This window comes from Cydia fagiglandana, chromosome Z (genome assembly GCF_963556715.1).
Source record: "Cydia fagiglandana chromosome Z, ilCydFagi1.1, whole genome shotgun sequence".
Lineage (NCBI taxonomy): Eukaryota > Metazoa > Arthropoda > Insecta > Lepidoptera > Tortricidae > Cydia > Cydia fagiglandana.
The window spans coordinates 31,073,082-31,093,438 of record NC_085959.1 but is presented as its reverse complement, the minus strand read 5'-3'; the positions used below and the strand labels follow the sequence as shown (position 1 = coordinate 31,093,438).

At 37.4% G+C, this 20,357-nt stretch overlaps 1 protein-coding gene across 1 annotated transcript in view; it reads left to right on the top strand.

The window, feature by feature from the left end:
* The window catches only part of LOC134678848 (EF-hand domain-containing protein 1-like), a 65,461-nt gene extending 45,374 nt beyond the window's left edge, over positions 1-20,087 (top strand). Inside the window, exons 7-16 of the mRNA XM_063537554.1 lie at positions 530-617; positions 1,281-1,431; positions 6,715-6,784; positions 7,813-7,929; positions 10,480-10,702; positions 11,213-11,373; positions 11,782-11,990; positions 13,444-13,651; positions 18,125-18,277; positions 19,746-20,087. Coding sequence (XP_063393624.1) covers positions 530-617; positions 1,281-1,431; positions 6,715-6,784; positions 7,813-7,929; positions 10,480-10,702; positions 11,213-11,373; positions 11,782-11,990; positions 13,444-13,651; positions 18,125-18,277; positions 19,746-20,021 — 1,656 coding nt within the window. The 3' untranslated portion in view covers positions 20,022-20,087. The remainder of the gene's footprint in view (positions 1-529; positions 618-1,280; positions 1,432-6,714; positions 6,785-7,812; positions 7,930-10,479; positions 10,703-11,212; positions 11,374-11,781; positions 11,991-13,443; positions 13,652-18,124; positions 18,278-19,745) is intronic.
* The last annotated feature ends 270 nt before the right edge of the window (positions 20,088-20,357 follow it).

Sequence of the window (20,357 nt, the reverse complement as noted above, 5' to 3'; positions counted from 1 at the left end):
ACCCTTTACTATTTTACTTAGCATTAAGCCACGGTAAACATCTTCAATATTCAACGCCTTAAGTAGAGTAAGTTTTTAGTAAGTAGGTAAGAAGCTCGTAGACCCATTTGTCTTAAACACGCTACTTACTTATTGTTCCGTGCACAATCTCGAGAATATTACAGCAGCGGCAGTGAAGCTTAAATCGCATGAAGTATGAAAGCGTTCGTTGTAAATGGGAAAATAAAATACTAGCATGCTAAATTTACATTAATACCATTAGATAACATCAGTCAAATGTATTTGAACGCGACACACTGATAAATAAATAAATTTTAAATTTTGTCGCTGGACGAAATGGGTTTACTAATCATTTAACTAATATTTATTCATTGTATTGATGAAAAATTAAGTGCAAGTATAAAAAATAGCAAACATAGGGTTTGCTATTTGTGCTTGGTTAGATTGTGGTTAGATTACTTATACTTTATGTCATGTATCGAGGTCCAATTCTTATAAATACAGTTTTTCACAGAATCTGTAATTACAGGAGCTGAATGATGGCCGAGGTGGAAAGGAGCCTTTCCCTCTGCTACTGAAAAGACGAAAATTGCCCAAGAAGTGGAAGGAGAGGCCAGGTGAGTTTTATATATATTGGGGGTTGGTTGCTCGACTGGGGATGTACCTAAAATGGACGAATGGACGGACGGACAGATGGACATGACGTAACACTAAGGTGTTCCGTTTTTTACCCATTTTGTCTACGGAACCCTAAAAATGGGTGACCAAGTTAGGAAGGTACTTTAACAACGTTTATAAAATTGTTTTTTTTTGTCTAATATTATATTATAATACCAAAACAATGAAATTCTAATTAGGTAATTAATTATTCTATAGAAATTAATAATTTATTTAAATAATTTCTTATATTAATGAGATTACCAATTCATTCAGTAAGTATAGTAAATATATAGGAATCTGACACAGGAATAGCTAAGTCATTTTGTATTTAAAAATCTTGCTTTGTTTGATGTAGGTACTCTAGAGTCACAGACAACACACATCTTTTTTGCTATTTGGACTTGTATAGTTCATAGTAATCTCGAACGTTTTCATAAACACTTTTATAGTCCATGTGCACTTGTATATTGAGTAAATTATATTCGTAGCGCGTTTGTGTATTTAGGCTGTAGACGCCTGCTAAAATCCGCTCCTTCAGCACTGCATGGAGGCCTTCGTCACTTTTTAGTGTCTCATATAACATATCTTTCAGTTTATGAATGATTGCAATTTGTTTTCAGTATCATTTCCGTCCATTGTGATGGAGATGACCGACGAAGAGGTGACCGAGTATTACGCCCCGAATGACCTAATTGTGGGAGAGACGGTTTTCATACTCGGTCGTCGTTTTCTCATCAGCGACTGCGATCCATTTACCAGAAAATATTATCAGTAACGTATATTTTTATTTCTAACTAATGTTTACTAAGACATAGTAAGTGGGTACCTACTTAAGTTCATAGGTATACATAATGCATAGTATGATATTTTAAAGTGAGGTTTGTTACTTCCTTTACTTAGAGTCGAATTATAATATCATTAATAACCTAATTAATTGTAGGACCGACTATACCGATAACAGCATCCCGCAGTATATTTTTGCATTTCTGCGATTTAAAAAATCCAAAAACACTGCGTAAGCCTATGTAGATATTTTAAGATTCAGCGTGCTGAAGTTCTAATAAAAAGTCAGCGAGAGAATGCTAAAGGTCTAACCCCGCACGGGGCAGTTAGTAAAATTTCTCGAACAATGAACAAAAGTGAATGGTGTATTCGGCGAGGACAAACCCATCCCTCAAGTTAAGAGTGCAAAGTTAAATTCAATTACAGATTCCCAGGCCGTGTCTTAACAGTGACTTGTCGAAGGAACTCGGTTCATTCCCACTGAATCCGCCTCCAAAGTTCATAATATAGTATTAATGTAACTATATAGGCCAAGAAATAAGAAGTTATAGAGGGAAATGCTAGGAACACAATTTTTGACTCCGTAACTTTGTTTGGACTAGTTAGGAGGTGAACATATCAAAAGTCCCCGGCCGTAGCCTCGGTGCTGGGGGGGAGAGGGGGGAAAGAAGGTCTCATTTTTCGGTTTTTCACTAATATCTTGGAAACTATGCGTCTTAGCGACATGACTACTGAGACAAACCAAAAGCTGATAAAAATTGTTACAAGTTTTATTCAGTCAAGTTTTTCGATATCTTGAATAGTTTTTGAGATATCCGCTCTTGAAAGTTTATTTAGGGCTTTAAATTTTATCTTGATATCTACATTAGTGAAGCTGCTAGGCCGTGTTTGGTATCATTTTCGTATAAATCGGGGATGTTGAATTCATTTTTGGTATCACATTGACACCATTCCTAAGAAAAAACATATAAACTTTAAACAAATAACTTTTTTTTTAAATTCCTCTTCACGCTTAAACCGCTCAACCGATTTAATGGAAATTTGGTATACAGATATTTCGAGTCCCAAGACAGGACATAAGATACTTTTTATCTCAATAATCATCCTTTAAAGTTGTGAAATGGAGTATGGGGGGAATTCAACTTCATCGACGAAACTGAATTCCTGAGGTTCATACTGCTTAAGGTAAGGTTTGAAGTCATGTTAGGTATCATTTTCATCTAAATCACAGATGTATACCATCCTAAATTTCACCTAAACCGGTTCAGCGGTTACTGACTCCCCATACAAACTTCCACCCCACTTTTCACATCCTCAAAAGATGCTTTTGGTTATAAAAACTATCCTATGTCCTGTGTCGAGACTGAAACTATTTCTGTACCAAATTTCAACGAAATTAGTTCAGCGGTTTAAGAGTGAAGAGGGATTTTAAAAAATATATTTTTTTTAAATTTTGTTTTTACTTCGGAATAGTGTCAATGTGATACCATAAATGAATTCAGCACCCCCGATTTATACGAAAATGATGCCAAACATGGCCTAACAGCATCACTGATGTAGATATCAAGATAACATTAAAATCCCTAAATAAACTTTCAAGAGCGTCTATCTCAAAAACTATTCAAGATATCGAAAAACTTGACTAGATAAAACTTGTAACTAATTTTATGAGCTTTCGGTTTGTCTTAGTAGTCATGTCGCTAAGATGCAAAGTTTCCAAGATATCAATGAAAAACCGAAAAATTCGTCCTTCTTACCCCCCTCTACCCCGCAGCACCGGGGCTACAGCCGGGGACTTTTTATATGTTCACCTCCTAACTAGTCTAAACAAAGTTACGGAGTCAAAAATTGTGTTCCTAGCATTTCCCTCTACAACGTTTTTTGAGCATTCATTTCCTGACCTAATAAGAAGTTAGTGAACTTAGTTTTCTATGAGATAAAAGTGTTCTACTCAACATCATATGTATTAAGGACATTTGTTTCAATAGCAAAACCGTACCTACCTTTAGGTACAGTCATCAGCAATAGTATCTTACACAACTAGGGCCGCAAAAATATGTGACACGTTCTTATTTGGAGCGCAATAAGAGAGCGTCATATATTTTTGCAGCCCTAGTTGTGTAAGATACTATTGCTGATGACTGTACAACAAATAGTGTTATGAAACATTTCCATCTCAATACATTCAATAACTTCGATTTTCAATGTAGAGTAGGTCCTATGGGAAAGGCATTTCCCTGACACAGAATTCGGTTCATGTTTTGGGTGTGCTGCACTCCCCAAAGACTCGCTACGTTGTTAAGTAGGTAGTCGATTGATGAATTGAATGGGATAATGACTTAGTCAGCTTAAAACGTTTTCTTGGCCGTATATAACATGTGTTAGGTATGTGTGCTAGGTATAAAATAAACAAAAAAGGCGTTTTTCTTCTCTTATATGCAGTTCGGTTAGCATAATAAATGAATTTAAACCAGATAGGTACTTAAGTAGAAATGTAAAATTTTAAAACGGGCTCGTTCTTACACAACATTATTTTTATCACATATTTTAAACTGTGTTTTTAAGTAGTCACACTGCTATACCTATATAAATTATAAACTGTGATAGATGTCATAGTGATGTATGTACAAAACCCGGTTTGAAGGGAAAAATATGTGCTGACGTCTCAATAATGCGATGACACATATTTTATAAGTCGATATCGTTAAAAAACCACTATTTACGCATACTTACTGCACAACCGTTATGAAATTCTGAAATATTATAGTTGTACACAAACTTAAAATGAACTGTTTGTATTTTTTAATATTTTATATAATTTTCGCAATAGTTATATCAATAAATTTCAGATTCTGATTCAAAAATGTTTCGTATGGATGTCGATAGAATACTCGATATTTAATTAAGCACTAGGAAAAGTGCATTTTTGCTCCCGACAAACCGGGCTTATATATGTATAAAAAAAGTGACGAAGCCTTCAGGTAGTGAATGCCGGGTTCGTTATTTTCACTAGGTAGGGATTCAGAAGCTAACCGCACTGCATAAAAGGAACAATGCCTTTTGTTTTACAGAGGTTTGAGCCTAAAAATCACCTTAGAAAATTTCAACTATAAATTACATTATTGAATTAATAGTCTGTTGATAACGCTAAAATCACTGCTTTGCACAATGGTATAATTTCCAAGAATTGAATGTCATTGGCAATGGAACAATGTTATTGCAGTCACGTGGGAGTTCCCACTACGGTCGTGAGAACCAATGCTGATGGTCGCGAATCTACGTCATTTTGTTACTATGTTAAAACCAAATTACAGTACTTGTAGTTACCAGAATATGTACATTACAATTAATACAGTGACCTAATACGCTTACATAATGTATATAAAAGAATCTAATATTTGATTTTAAACTATGATTGCGAGTTGCGAATGTGTCAAGCCAAAGTTATTATGATGATGGTCCTTATGACCAATTTTGGACACAGAGGCACGATTATAGACGCACGATTAGGTATATACCTAGGTACCTATTAAACTATTATTTACCTACTTGTGTTAGTGTGCATAATACAAGTGATATACAGAAATACGTCGAAATGTCTCAGCAATAGTCAACTTATGAAAAAGTTTTATTGATTTAATTTTGATGTCACGGCAAGAATAAACATGTTCTAAATTTTCAATAGCTTTCACTGCTGATATATAATATCCAATCAGCCCAGTAGTTGATCAATGGATGCTTTAACCTATGCACGACAATCTGTCCCACGTCGCTACATGTTGCATTATTAATTTATTAACGAGCACAGGTACAAAGTAAATTGATCGACAAACTTAATTGCCACTTGTTGTCCTTTGCAAGCAAATGTAATTACTTAAATATAACTGATTAAACGATATACAAAAATAGTGATTTATTTTATTCAAGAAAATTTAAATCGTGATTAAGAGATGCCATAATAATACCTATTAAATATATATACATACAGGTTGTCCCAGAATTGGTAATGGTTCTTTAACTCTTGTTACTACAAATTCCATAATTTATTCAAATTTTTTTATTATTGTGTAATCTTGAATAATTACAGGGTGTGGATTTTTTAGTGAATTTTTAAAGTGACCAAATTTTTAAAGAACATGAGTTGGATTTTTTTTGTATTTTTATGATAACTGTTATGACTTGGTCTATCATCCGTTTACGGCTTGACGTCGAATTCTGGGACACCCTGTATACAGGGTGGAAAGATAAGTCGGGCGTTGAGGGAAAATTACATTAAATCCTTAAGCTGGCTCATTTTACATAAAGGAGACATTCCTTTATTTTTGATAAACACGCTTGCCTCGCCCGGGACTCGAACCGACTAAAAATAAAAACTCGCAATTTTATTCTACTAGTTGATACAGTTAATGTTAATGATAATATTTCTCCAAGAAACATTAGGTCTTACACTCGTCTGTCGTACAAGATATCCATAAAATCTAATATTTAGTACTTAAGATTTTTTTAGACAAGAAAAAAAGAAAAATAATTTGAATATAGTTTTGTTTCTTTTTAAAAATAAAGGAATGTCTCCTTTAAGTAAAATGAGCCAGCTTAAGGATTTAACGTAGTTCTTTTCCCTCCAGGAACCCGGCTTATCTTTCCACCGTGTATACTGTTGATTATCCAATGTTAGGTGCTATTTATTTGTAAGTAAATATTTTAAGCGAACAAGTTTCGCCATAATAGTAGTTTATGTAGCTGCTATATAATTAGACATTATTATTATCTAGGTAGCAGTTTAATACTTACACTGTTTTGTCTTCTTACTTATTAATACCTCGATTAGTACATATGATTAGATCAAGAACGGCATGTTACGACCGGTATTGCGGCGTTGCTCTGTAGGATATCGCGGATATCAGAGGGCGTTCGACATCTTGCCGACAGAGAGGCAACACTTCGAACGTGGCTCGCGGTACGGCCTCCGGTAGCGTCTCCAAAATATCACTCAATTATAGATTATAGCAACTTGTACAACACATTTGTACATAACATAGGTACCTACCTACAGTACCTACATACAAAATTTTATATCGAAATAAAGTAGAAATACCTACTTATCTTAAAATAGACTTAAAAGATTTCTATTTACTTAGAAGTGAAGCATGTTATTTAAGTAAGGAAATGGTTGACTGCGGCAGAATTAGCTCTAGGAATAATGGTAGGTTGTTAAGGCTGTTGATTAACCTTTTTTAGACTGTACTAATTGCTATGTATGTCTATAATTAGAACGATGTTGAACATACAACAGCCGCCGCGCGTGGAGATTCTAGAGAAGAAAACAAAGGAGTTCGCCAAGGTAACTAGTCGTGTCTTTTCACTTTTATCCATTTCTACGCTATAGAAAATTTAAAAATATATTTAGTAGGTAACCTTGTATTTTATTAACACGTGGAAAGCATATACCATCTGAGTACCTACCGCGAACACCGGAGTTCACATTTTCGGGCATATTTCTCTGTCACTTATTACGCCCAAATTAGTGTAAAAGAGAAAGATGCCCGCAATTTACCAACTTCGATAATCGTGGTAGGCCCTCTGGTCCCGGAGCTCTGTTTCATGGGATTTCTACAAGTACCTAAGGTACTACAAGTTACAAGCAGTCATGGAACAGGTCTATAAATGTTAGCGGACCTTTCTAAAAATTCTGAGGTATATTTAGGTATTTGTTATGTCTATTCAGAATTAAAAGCGTTGTGACGTTTCGCTTCCTCGAAACTCGTGGTCGAACTCTACACGGTGTAACATGAGGAAACCGAATAATTTTAACCACGCATTTCTGAGGTCAAAAGAAGTAAAAAATGTATTATGAGTTTAGGTCAATTTCGCCAAAAAAAAATTTTTTTGTTTATTTTTTAATTTTTTGAATGTATTTGTACATAAAAAATAAATGTTATTGGTAAACTTGTCACTTAAAATTGATTTTTACATTTTTTTTTTCGTAGAACCTACTTTTTGCAAAGTGTTACTTGTCACTTTTTGACATCTACCTATCAATAAGGATATTTAGACTACGTCCCATAGCAGCAACATCACCATCAAAAAGGCCTTTTACACTATGTAACAATAAAAACTTTTTTTTTTAATTAATAATATCTCTGAAACTAGGCGAATATCACAAAAGTTTATAGGACATTTTTGTCTCTAAATATGATCAGGAATACGCTTTTTAAATTATTCGGTTTACTCATGTTACACCGTGTATACGTAGGCATGAGATTAAATTATATAGGTACGAAATAACATCACCACTTCATACAACTTACATCGACTAACTTTAGTTAGTTGATGTAAACTGTATTATGTAGATATTTTTTTCTTTTGTAGGTGTACCCGCCGCACACTGGATTCGGTACTCCGGAGGACTCCCTGCAAAACTGCTTCGGGCTCGTACCAAAGCCTCCTCGTAAGGACATCATCAAATATAACCTTAACGCCAATAAGGTAAGTCCCGCCTCACTAAATTATTCAAAAAGTTGCAAACTATTGATTTGTTAAACTGTAAATAATTAAATAACAAAATCTCTACCGATGGGATACCAAAAAGTGTACTGCTGTAGTAGAATAATGTTTTGAAATTACTGTACTTATGGGCACTGTATGTACCTACAGTCAGTGTCAAATTGACTCAAATAGTAGGTAGCATCCAAAATATGCAAATAGTTCGGCACACCATACAAATTCCATGGTGTACAGAACTATTTGAATACTTTAGATGCTACCTACTACATATAATGACGCTGACTGTACACGGGTCAAACAGAAAACTGTGTTACGTCTTTCCTGTAAACATACATACACAAGAGTTAAGGACTATAAAGATTAATTTTCTTATTTAACCCTTATCCACGTGAAAAGGTCCTCCTTTTTTAGAGAACTATGATAAAATTATTACTTACATGCCCACAAGCTGTTAACTATTGCCCACAGGTGATAAAAATGTACAGTTCGCGCGAACACATACATGCCCACAAGCTGTTAACTATTGCCCACAGGTGAGAAAAATGTACAGATCGCGCGAACACACTAGTTTTCTCTCCTGTGGGCAATAGTTGGATAAGGGTTAAATAAGAAAATTAACCTTTATAGCCCTTAACTCTTGTGTATGTATACAGGAAAGACGTAACACAGTTTTCTGTTTGACCCACATACCTTTATCTGAAAGTTGGAAAGGTACTTTGCCATTTCAACTCATTTGAAGTCGCAACAGCGACGGAAATAGTAAAGCATTCTACCGGGTGAAATATACACGACGAAATAATCCGACTTTGATTATTGTAGGTACATATAGATCACTACTTCGACCCAATAGGGTTATTACTGCAATGTTCTGCTGCCAGAGTGCAGCACTAGCGCCTCTAGTAAACCATAGAGTAACTTATACATACTGTGCCTTAAACTGTTTATTGATAAGTATTCACAGACAATAAAATATGACATTGATGCATCAAGGGGGTTTGTTAACAAGGGCCTACCGAGAAACGTGAAAATCTAAATCTAGTTATCTGCCCCCTTATCGCTCGAATATGCAAGTGTGATAGAGGGGTTAGATAACGAAATTTCGATTTTCTTGTTACGCGGTAGACGTCCAGATTGTGATGGATTGTGGTAGTAGCGCCCCTTGCGCAGAGTTACGCAACAAAACTAAAAATTCGTATTTTTATTAAAAGTATTCGAAAATTTCGAATACAGGTTTAATAAAAATTACATTGAATTAATAATGGTAATAAATCAAGTTTATTGTGAAATACTGTAGGTCGGCATAACAGACCGCTCCAATTTTCTTGTCGCCGGAGGGGAGATGTCGTTTGACCTACTATCTCAGGAAGATAGATAGGCTATTAAGTGCAGGACCATAAGTAATAAACTAAGGGGTAAAGGCCTATAGCGGTTAATTTATTATTGTTAAATATGTTATTGTCGCTCCTAACTACGAGTAAAATCATTTACATCCACTGATGTTCCCCATATTCAAGTTCAGAGCATGTCGCGCATTCCACCCTGTATAAGTCATCTTACTACGACAACAGTCTCAGCTTCTTCGTCCCCGAGCACAAGTTCTGAGTATTGTCAAAGTAACTTTGAAAACGCTAAAAAGTATTATATAGCGAACCTACAAGCACTACAAGTACTACACTGCAAAAAGTTTGCTTGACCTATAGTTCGTTTTTTTTAGCATTAGAAAGAACTTCGCAGAAGTAAGCTTGTGGTTCCAAATCCGGCAGTTTTAGCGGTAATAATTTGAAGTAAATTATATGTATTGACCGTGCTACATTAGATAATTCAATAATTATTAACAATTAAAGAGCCTGATAAAAACTGTGCGCTTACTTCTGTGGAGTTCTTTCTAATGCTAAAAAAAACGAACTATACTCATAAGCTGTTTCCTTTGTCCTTGAACGTCTACATTTTCTACAAAGCTTATTCATACCTACACAATCTCTACACTCATCTCATTTAAATAGCTGCAAGCGAATTCTTTTGTACTGTTTATTTTATAATGTATTTTCTGTGAAATGCACTGCATTTATTCTATCTAAAATCAAAATTGGTTATTTCTAACGAAAGCGTCGTAGTCATTGTTTTTCATAGAGCATGCATAAATGTGGCTTTTCACCAGAAAAGGATCCTTATGAACATTGAGTATAAGGACTATTTAGGCATGGAACGCCACGAATATTAATACTAAGCAGGTAATTTCTATGACTCTTTCATATAGGTAAGCGCGACAGAGAGACATTAGCAATATTATAGCTAGGCTCACACATCAGCCCATTGTTCGCATATTACTGCCTTGATAATATTGTCATCAAAGATTAGTAAAAATCGGGGAAATCTTGAAGAAAGGCCAGGTCAAAAGTACCCTAAACCAGCGAGCGTGTATGTGGAATGTTATGAAACTGTAGGAAGAGAAATAGGTATGTCAGGGTCGTAGCAACTGGAAATTCGTGGTGTCTGCCTACAAAATAATGGGGGTAAAATTGTTTACTCCAGAACCTCCGGTACCTGTGCGAGCTGGAGTGGGTCCATCCAGAGGACAAAGGGCGCCAGTTTGTGCTATCTTACAGCCTGGCCGATGGCAAGATCAAGATCGGAGAAATCCCGCGCCGGAACTCTGGCATAAGGGAGGGAAAGTTCCTTCAGGCCATGCAGTTGCAGACACCTGAATCGGACCCCAGTTTTCCCACCTACTATACACCGGAACGATTTTATATTGGTAAGTCTTTAGCGAATAATTATAAATGTCAAGCGACATACCTACATTAACTGACCTATTCAAATAATCGGTTAACTAAATATAAAAGCAATAGGTTTAAGGTACAACTTAGTGATTGCTGCTTACGTACCTACTTGTGATTATTTTGAACTGGTTCTTTACCTCTCATTTTATAAAGCTTGCAGTACATAGTAGATAATTTCGGTGCATGATCTTATCCCGTTACTGTTGCATCTAACGACATTCATGCAAAATTTTGTCTTCCGTTACTGTAACTGCTGAGTTTATTGTTTTGTACTGCAATTGGGCACAATAACGCGGGTAATAGGTCTAAATACCCAACTATGATTTATATAGGTATTATTAGATGTGTCCGAAATCCGAATACTATTTTACATATTTGATATTGCCTAGTTTGCTTGGGAATTTAATAAAACAATAATACGACAGATTACCTGATGTTCTACAAGAATCGCTACAGATTATTTTTGAAGGTAGTTAATATCACAGGCGCCATAGTACCGGTGTTCAAGCACCGGTTCAAGATCGTCGGCTGCGACTTGTTCGTGTACCGCTACATGAGCGCCAACCCCGAGAAGTTCCCGCAAGAGGTGATAGACAACGTGCGCAACTACCACTTGCGCGAGGGTAACCTAAAGGACGAACTACAGGTCAGTATTAAACAATTCAGTATTTACGACACATAAGGTTCACTTTAAAAAGTGTTTCATCTGGGCTGTAGGAAAGGTTGGATGACTACGTACATATAGGTAGTATGTGACATTCTTCAATCCTGTACTTCCTTAAAAAGTGGAAACTATAGCTAAAAATGTACCTATGATAGGTAGGACACGCAATTTTGTTTTTCTTAGTTAAGTATTTCATTTTAAGACTGAGTGATAGTTTTTAGAAACATGCGACTGAGATGGTAGCCTCCCTTTATATTTACCCATCACGGGACAATAAGAGAGAAGGAGGAGCCGAAGGCAACACGTAGAAGACCTTTTGACACTTAAATAAAATGTAAGGAGTAGAATACACCACCAAATATAACGATAATTATTCGGCATGTTTTTCAGAACGCCATACGTGAGGGTGAAGCGGCAGCGAGGCGCGCTGAGCTTTTAAAACAAGGCCTGTCGGCGGTGGCAGAACCCAACGCTATGGAGCGCTGCCTGGCCGCGCTCGACGTGGTGGAGGGCTCGGCGACCCCGCCGAGGCCCCCCACGCCTCCGCAGAACACAGACCACCTGTCTTACGAGGAGAGCCTCAGAGCTACCCGCCTGAGGTACACCTCAGTATAGTTAATAGTAGAGGTGCCTAGCCATATAGGGGCCGCGCGCGTTGGAGGGTCTGCCATCAAACGGGAGGCGACTGCATTTTCAATTAGGTTGAATATCATTTATTTTTTCATTTTACCTACGTGTTTCGGTGTCTGCCATTCCTCAACCCACCAACGGGGTGGCAGCTGATGACCACTAGAATCCATTACACATCTTTCTTCATCTTTTTACAAGTTTTCGCCCGGGAGGCTATTGGTCATTGAATCATTGAAATCTGTTCATGTCCATGAAAATAGGTCATTATTTCTCTTCTCCTAAAAATCGATAGCAAGGTTAATTAATATCTACACATTTTTTTTTTTATTATGAATGGGCTTACTCATGGCCACCAAAGGTACAGTCAAGGAATTTAAATTCCGACCCATTTCGTACTTTGTCACAGTGACAATCAATATGAAAGCCGCTAGAGACCTCATACGGTTGTCACTGTGACAAAGTACGAAATGGGTCGGAATTTAAATTCCTTGACTGTACCAATTTGAAATAGCATGACAGAGTCAATATATACACGGTGTAACACGAGGAAACCGAATAATTTTAACCACGCATTTCTGAGGTCAAAAGAAGGAAAAAAGTAATAAGATTTTAGGTCAACTTCGCCAAAAAAAATTTTTTTTTGGTTTTTTTTTCAATTTTTTGAATGTATTTATACATAAAAAATAAATGTTATTGGTAAACTTGTCACTTAAAAAAATTACATTTTTTTTTCGTAAAACCTATTTTTTGCAAAGTGTTACTTGTCACTTTTTGACATCTATCAATAAGGATATTTAGACTACGTCCCATAGCAGCAACATCACCATCAAAAAGGCCTTATACACTATATAACAATAAAAACTTGCTTTTTTAGGGTTCCGTACCCAAAGGGTAAAACGGGACCCTATTACTAAGACTCTGCTGTCCGTCCGTCCGTCTGTCACCAGGCTGTATCTCATCAGTAAAAACAGAATAAAATAAAGATTTAAGTGGGGCTCCCATACAACAAACGTGATTTTTGACCGAAGTTAAGCAACGTCGAGCGGGGTCAGTACTGGATGGGTGACCGTTTTTTTTTGCCTTTTTTGCATTATGGTACGGAACCCTTCGTGCGGGAGTCCGACTCGCACTTGCCCGGTTTTTTTAATTAATTAAATTAATAGTAGTAAAGTTTATAGGACATTTTTGTCTCTAAATATGATCAGGTATACGTTGTTAAAATTATTCGGTTTCCTCATGTTACAACGTGTATAATATAAAGGAACCTAATAATAATGACAATAACTAAATAGCTAAAAAAGGTTTGAACCGTGATAGTAGCTTAGCGTATTTCTGTCAAAATATTTGTCATAGAATCTGTGTCAGAAAATGTCCAAGAATCCATTTCCTTTCTCCACAATTAGAAGTTCGGTTTATTTTCAGCAAACCGACATGCGACGAAATAATGCCCCTAAAGGGTATATTGAAGTCGGGCGCCGCGCGCGACGACCAGCAGAAGGTGGTGTGCTTCAGCGGGGCCGCGGCTGACGAACACCGGGAGCCCCCGCGCCCCGCCTACCCGCAGTACCCGCCCGGAGAACAGCCGCACTACAATGACGACCCAAACTATTGCGAACGATACAAGATGCCGGTAAATCTCTTGCCATTATTTTCACAAGCAACTTATTTTACTTTACTTCAATTAAGAAGATACATTTTTTTTAAACAATGTACTAATTCTCGTGCTAATTTAAAAATCGAAAAAGAAATACAAATTGAGGGGCAATATACCTACATCAAATTGTGTAAAAATATTTTCTATAATTTGTATGGACAAGCGATCAGGTGACGTTGTCCCTTTTCCTCTAAAGCCAATGGACAGTTTTACTCCATTGCATTTGATTTGCAATGCAATTTTAAGCAATGTGCATCTTCGATTGTGTAATAATAGCATTAAATATGAATCAACTTCGACTTCTATCTATAACCGGCCTATTAATCGTTTTCCTTGTCGTGAACCCATTTACGTCACAACCTCACAAACAACCTTGACCGTCACATTAACATGTGTAAAGTTTCCCTGTGAAGTTTTAGCAGAGTTCAAAGGCAGTTTTTAAATAGATTCAGTAATTTACTGTGACATTTTAGGGAAGTAAGAGGCGAACTCCTATAATTAAAATATGATCCTCATGGACATCTATTTGCACAGTGCATTTCGCTCGTACCTCGATTAGTGATGCGAGCAGAATACACAATGACTAAAATCAAACCATGATCGTATTTTTAAAATGGAAATGCGCATGCTGTTTTGCCATTCTCTGACCTTGGCAACAGCAACAAGCTGTGAACGTCGTTAATAACGACCTCGTTACAAATTATCAGCCATCGATCCACCCGCACCCGCCCGCGCGCCCGCGCGCTCCAAGGCTTTCACGAACTTTTATCAAACTTGTAATATTAGCTCCACATCAACCTGGAAGTTATGCCTCTCAGGACGCATCAGCCGACCTAATGTTTATAAATAAACTTCCATTTCCTTCCAACCATAAGGAGTTTCTTATACTCGTAGATAAAATAAGATCATCCATTAGAAACCGAACTAAAACATGAATAAGAAATAATTTGATTTTAAGAAATTACCTTGTTTATACATAATTACTTTTCTCAAACATGCAATGAAATATTGATGTTATGTTCCTTATAATAGGCTGCGAAGTATGACGTTTCAGGTGCGGCTAGGACAAAAGGTCGTTAATGGAATTTCATACACATCTTGCAGGCCTAGGCCGGCAAAGTCCTCTTTTTTAATTTTCATTTCACAGATATTTGTGACACAGCATCGTGGCATTCATCCATTAAAAAAAACTAGAGGCAGTTATTGCTTTATGGTTCGTAATGACACTCTGCCACTACGCCTATAAAAAAAAACAAAAAACAATGTTTGCTATAATTTGCAGTTTTATTTGTATAAAATCAACATGAACTTAATAAATAATAAATTCTATAATTTTAAATTATAAATTTAACTACACAAATAAAAATATTTAAAATATTTCATCTAAACGTTAGCGGTAAAAAGGTCTACTCAAACACGCGTAGTGATTTTTTTAAATTGTTGTGGAGGTAAAGTTGAAAAATATTCATTCTGTTTTATTGGATTTATGGTGCGTTGTTGATTTTTTGACTTTAATATGAGTTCCGACGAAATAATGAAATTAATATTAATTGTAATCGTATGTGTTGGAATTGGCAGCGTAAGCAGAATTGATTTTAAATAACTTGCTGCCTCTGCCGCCAAGTCAAAGACGAAGTATGTATATGGTTGCTTATGGCAATTTTATTATTTGAGAAACTAAGAAAAATGGCTTACAGTTTATTAGAAACAGTTTTGTGGCATATTTTAAATGAATGTAACTACAAATTCGTCAACACTGTGGAAATTATATTTATTTACTCCATGCATAAAGCAACGATGTATGTGAAACATGATATCAACATGAAAGACTATGTAAACCTTTGTGACGAAAACGACAGTCAGACGGATACAAGGCGAAAAAATCAAAGATACATGAAAATATACGGGTAGTAAAAATACACGACTCGTGTAAAACATACGCGTGATAATGATATAGGTACGTGTTGGTTATATTTTGGGTGTAGTTTACTTTTAGTTTTTTCTATAAATAAAACTTGGGTTTCGTGGATTTTTTATTTTATTTATTTCATTGCATGTTTGAGAAAAGCACTATACATACCTCGGCGGGAAATGGGGTTGCCCGCGCTCAGACCTATCCGGCCTCGCTTCGCTCGGCCGTCTATATGTCTTCGGCCGGCAACCCCTTTTGTCCCGGCCTCTGTAGTAATGTACTATTATTAGCCTTTTAGTTGTGTTTGCTCAGAGCAAAAAAAGGTCAACCACGGCATTGCATGAACAAGAGATTTCCTTTAGCAGGATTGGTCCTTAGGACCCAAGGATGGATTTAAGAAGTGAAGCCACCCAGATTTTTGATGCAGGTGGGGTGTGGGGGGGGGGGGGGGGGGGGTTAAGCGTCTGCGACGTTTGAGGTTAATAATTTTTTAAGTTTAGGTTCTAAGTCAAGTTTAGTATCATTTTCAACTATATCAAAGATATAGACATAGATTTCATCGAAATCGGTTCAGCGTTTATTGATTTCACATACAATCCTACACCTTACCTTTCATTTTAAAAGGTTTTTTTTTTGGATTAAAAACTATCCTATGTTCTTCCCCGGCACTCAAACTATCTCTATACCAAATTTTATCTAAATCGGTTCAGCGGTTATTGAATCCCCATACAAATTTCCTCCTCCCTTTTCACACCCTTAATGGATGATTATTGAGATTAAAAGTATGCTATGTTATTCCCTGGGACTCAAACTATCTCTGTACCAAATTTAAACTAAATTGGTTCAGCAGTTTAAACGGGAAGAGCAGTTTAAAAAAAGTATTTTTTTTATATTTTATGTGTTTTTACTTCGGAATGGTGTCATTATGATATCCTCCTAAGGCCCAAGGTCCTACCTATAGTACTTATTCAGTTCAAAGAAATTTAAATCATATTCGATTGGAACAGAGTTGCGTTTGCTCTGTTTCGTTCAGTTTTTTAACAACGCAAAATCAACTCTATTTCCTACACTGTAGGCTCAAATTTCTGTGGCTAATTTTGCATTTTTCATTTGTATGGCTGGGCCTTAGGAGGATATCAGAAATGAATTCGGCACCCCCGATTTATACGGAAACGATACCAAACTTGACCTAGTAGCTTAAATGATACAGATATCAAGATCAAGTTGAGAGCCCCCCCCCCCTAAAAATTTACATCAAAAATCTCGGTGGCTCCACTTCTTGAATCCATCCTTGGGTCCTAAGGACCAATCCTGCCAAAGGAAATCTCTTGTTCATGCAACGCCGTATATTAGCTCCAGCGCCATCCGCTATTTAATGCTTTGGCGATGCAATACCCTCACATTAGATTTTTCTATTTTTCATAATAAATAGTTATTTATTTCACAAGGAGGCAAAGTTGTCGTTTAACCTCTCGTTAGTATTAATACCGGAGTAAGCGAAAGAGTCCAAAATTGAACCAAGAGCATAGCAAGTGTAAGCGTAAATGTTTATCATTTAAAATCATGTTAAAATGATTATTTAATACTTAATTGTACCAGTCAACATAAGGAAACAACACAAAATTTACATTTGATTACTTTGCCCCACATGTGGATAAAATGCAACTTTCTCATCAGTTTTTGATCAATCAAGAGAGCCTTTTACGTGGTTTGAAATATTATATTAGCTTGGGCAAGAGAGCACGAATTATAGACTGGGAGCAATGCAATAGTTACCTATCCCGTAATTGACCCGATTTTTATTTTATAGTCGATTTTGATTTTGGTCATTCTAGGCGGAGGCTAGGAGAGCTTCTCATTCTAGGCGGAATAAACACGAAATCCCAATTTGTGATAAAAAAAATGTTCCGTTGTTCCGCGGAAATCCCATACGTTTTCGTAACTCAGAGGAAGATTTTGTAGGACAAACGGTAAAATTAAGCTTAGGTATAGGTACTGTACAGAATACTTCACCAAGGCGTAAAATCGTTTTTTGACAAAAATTAAACGACGACAATAAAATAAAAATAGGCACAATTAGTTTCACTATAAGATGGAGCAAGTGGGATAAGTACTCAGTAGTGCTGTTCCCGACGCAGCATTTTACAAGTAAAATGGCACCTTTCTATGTGACTCACGGTCTTCTTCAACGTTTACTTATGTGGTGTCTGTTTATTCTGCGTTAGGGCACAGAAGAAATAATAGTACTACCGTACAGAAAGGACACTTCCTACAAACCCGAAGTTTGACAGCGATTCAGGGTCGAATCATGCTATCCCTTTCTAATATATGGCAGTATCCCTTTCGGCTATTTAGGGTTGTCAAAATTCAACTGATTATCTTATCTGTGGTCGTGCACGCACAAGGAAGTCAAGTGGTGCCAACCTTAATAATTGCTCGGAGCAATGCTGAGCCGAGCGGAGCCGAGTTCGACCGAAGTCAGGAGTGTCTCTCTGGTTAGGGTTGTAGGTACTTAAACTTAGCTAACTGTTCCCCAGGATCACGCGGAGCGCGCCGCGCGTCGCGCCGCAGACGTGTGCGCTTACGAGGTGGTGCCGAGCGCGGCGCAGGTGGGCGCGTTGGACGAGGACGCCGACGACAAGCCGCGCCTGCCCGGCTACCTTGGCACCTATGGCGTCGACTGCAAAGCGGTAAACATCGGTTTTCCTAGGATAGCGGTGCCGTCATATAGCGGCCGTCTCCATACTAAATAATACGGCTAAATATGGATGTCGTAGTATTTGTATGGAGACGGCCGCTATATGACGGCACCGCTATCCTAGGAAACTAGAGCATAAGCGGCGATTTTTAGATAAAGTGTAACGTTGACGAAATATAAAGTGAGCCGACCTTGTTCAAACTTGTTCGAGATATCGGTTCACTTCATATTTCGTCACCATTCATCTTCCTTGATCCATTGTCCCCGCATTGATCATGGTCAGTCGGGAAACCTGGGGTCCGCTGGGCTCGCTAATTAATTACAAGAATTGGCAGTACATATCGAGTGGTGTTTCCTACTTACCTAATACACAATGTTTTATAACTTAAAACGCTGTATAGGTGCTGAATGGAAAAACGTTGACGATTAATATTTAAATTTGTTATAAAAACTTGGTTTTATACTAAACTATGTTTCAATGTTTTACAACAAGGTTTGTTTCCGGAAGTGCTGGCCCCAATTTCACATCGGTGACAGGTGCGGCGAATTGTAAAATCACTGTTGCTGACGTCACAGGCATCCATGGGCTACGATTACCACTTACCATCGGGCGGGCCGTATTCCTGTTTGCCACCATCATTGTATTATTTAAAAAAACTTTATTATATCGGAAAAAAACAGATATTTCTCCTGCGAAGTTTCTGACAATTGTCAAAGATTTAGAAGAATTGTAGGTAATTCTTGACAGGGAATGAGTTTCAGAATTTCGTTACAATTGTAGTGTTTCTTGTGACAATTGTCATAAACATAGCAAGAGAAATATCTGTTTTTTTCCGATATCATGAAGTTTTTTTTAATAATACAATGATGGTGGCAAACAGGAATACGGCCCGCCCGATGGTAAGCGGTAACCGTAGCCCATGGATGCCTGTGACGTCAGCAACAGTGATTTTACAATTCGTCGCACCTGTCACGTTGGTGAAACAGGGGCCAGGTGGTCTTATATGGTATTTTCACTGCGGTGTACTTAAAACGTCCTTTCACGTGAATCTATTTTGTTAATTGTTCACTGAAGTAAATTGACGTAAATTATTTAAAAAAATATTTTGTTGTACCAAACGACACCTCATTGTTGGTGACGTCTGTTTCGGCCTTGAAAATACATAATAACATTTGACATGACTTATTTGTGTAGATACCTACAAATGATTTTCTCAGTAAACGCCTTCACGTTTTTAAATAGGTATACTACACCTACTTATATATTTTTATTGTTTTTTATCATAATCTATCTATACACCATCAATTAAAAATAATCAAACAATCATGTACAAAGTTGATGCCTACGGCTACGAATAATAGTTTTGTTGAATCTTGTTGATCAGTTATACCCGGGAAATATATATCCCTTAGCCCGGTAAAGGGTTAAAGAACAGGCAGTGCATATGCGACTTTTTCAGATACCTGAGCACATGAAGTTAGCACCGGATGCTTACGAGCGAGTGAAGGCGATGCGTCGAGATGTCCCGGAGATATCACCGGCAGCGGTCCGCGTGGCGGAGCACCCGCGGGTGCCGACGCCGCCAGTGGAGACTTGCCAGGCCCCGCCGGCCGCCGCGGACCCCTGCGCGCCGCGCCAGCCCGAAGACGTAGCCTTCTCGTGCCCGCACGTCGAACCTAAAATACCCTGCTGCGATCCCGACAAAAGGGACAAAACGGTGGTCACTCACCTGTAACTGCACATATCAGCGAATCTAGTCTGATGCATGGAAGTTTTCATAATAAATGCACCAGTATTCTTATCCACGTCATTTATCCGTGATATATCTTATAGGGATAGTCCAATGTTTACGCATAGGTACGACCATTGGTATGACTAAGAGCTCGGTCACGCACTCGATTTGCTTTAATGCGAGAGACCGTGCACATCTACACGTGTAGATTTATGCATTCCTGGGTTTTCCTGGCTGACATAGAGCATGCCAAGTGGACCACATGGTTTGCGATGCGTTCATTAACGCATCGCACAGAACGACTACCTTCGCGGTAAACGATGTTGTGTGGGTCAAGTT